Source organism: Aptenodytes forsteri, unplaced genomic scaffold (genome assembly GCF_000699145.1).
Source record: "Aptenodytes forsteri isolate BGI_AS27 unplaced genomic scaffold, ASM69914v1 Scaffold255, whole genome shotgun sequence".
Lineage (NCBI taxonomy): Eukaryota > Metazoa > Chordata > Aves > Sphenisciformes > Spheniscidae > Aptenodytes > Aptenodytes forsteri.
Window position 1 is genome coordinate 4,035,591 of NW_008794888.1, and position 764 is coordinate 4,036,354.

Consider the following 764-nt stretch of genomic DNA (forward strand, 5'->3'; position numbering starts at 1 on the left):
CGCCCTGTCCTGCCCCCCCCCCCCGCCGCATCCCACAGAGCCAGAGGGTGCTGGGGGAAGGGGGTGACAGGGGGTGGCCGTGCAGGGACAAAGCTGAGTCCTGGCTGGGAGAGCCTCCATGGGCGAGCGGGCGTGCGCGGTCCCTGGGCGCAGCAGCCTCAGAACACACCTGGGGAGACAAGCGGAGGGGGGGACACAACAGCACCCGTGAAACCCTCCTCAGCCCAGGGCTGGGGAGGAGCAAGGAGGGAGCGAGGAAGGTCCCAGAAGGAGGAAGAGGAGAGCCAAGGCAGGACCATGGGCAATGGCGAGGGTGGGAACACCTGTGAACATCGCTGAGGGTCACTGCTACTGCGGGAAGCAGGGCGGGACAGTGGCCCCAGGCCAAGGCAGGGGGGGTGACAGTGCCCTGCAGGGTGTGTAAGACGTAGGGACGGGGGTGACCAGGCAGGGTCTGCGATGGAGGGGGACAAGAGGAGGAGGGGGTACAGGCAGGAGCGACAGCATCCAGAGGGGAGAGACAGACACAAGGCACCAAGCAGAGCCCACGTGTGCACCCCTCCTTGCAAGGAGGGAGAGCCCGACCCAGTACTCCCCAGCCCGGGCAGGGGCAGGCAGCAGCCAGGGAGGCACTGGCTGGAGCCCCTGCCCATCTGCAGGGCCAGCAGGGAGGGAGGAGCAGGCAGAGCCGGGGCACGCCTGCCCGCGGGCACCCCGCGCTTCCAGGAGCCAGGGCAGGGAGCTGCCTCTCTTCCTGGGACCCC

The 764-nt window shown here is 69.1% G+C and overlaps 1 protein-coding gene across 1 annotated transcript in view; it reads right to left on the reverse strand.

Moving 5' to 3' along the window:
- Positions 1–158: 158 nt before the first annotated feature.
- DNAJB2 (DnaJ heat shock protein family (Hsp40) member B2) overlaps positions 159–764 on the reverse strand; it is a 6,875-nt gene continuing 6,269 nt past the window's right edge. Inside the window, exon 10 of the mRNA XM_009275014.2 lies at positions 159–169. Within this exon, the coding sequence (XP_009273289.1) occupies positions 159–169 (11 nt within the window). The remainder of the gene's footprint in view (positions 170–764) is intronic.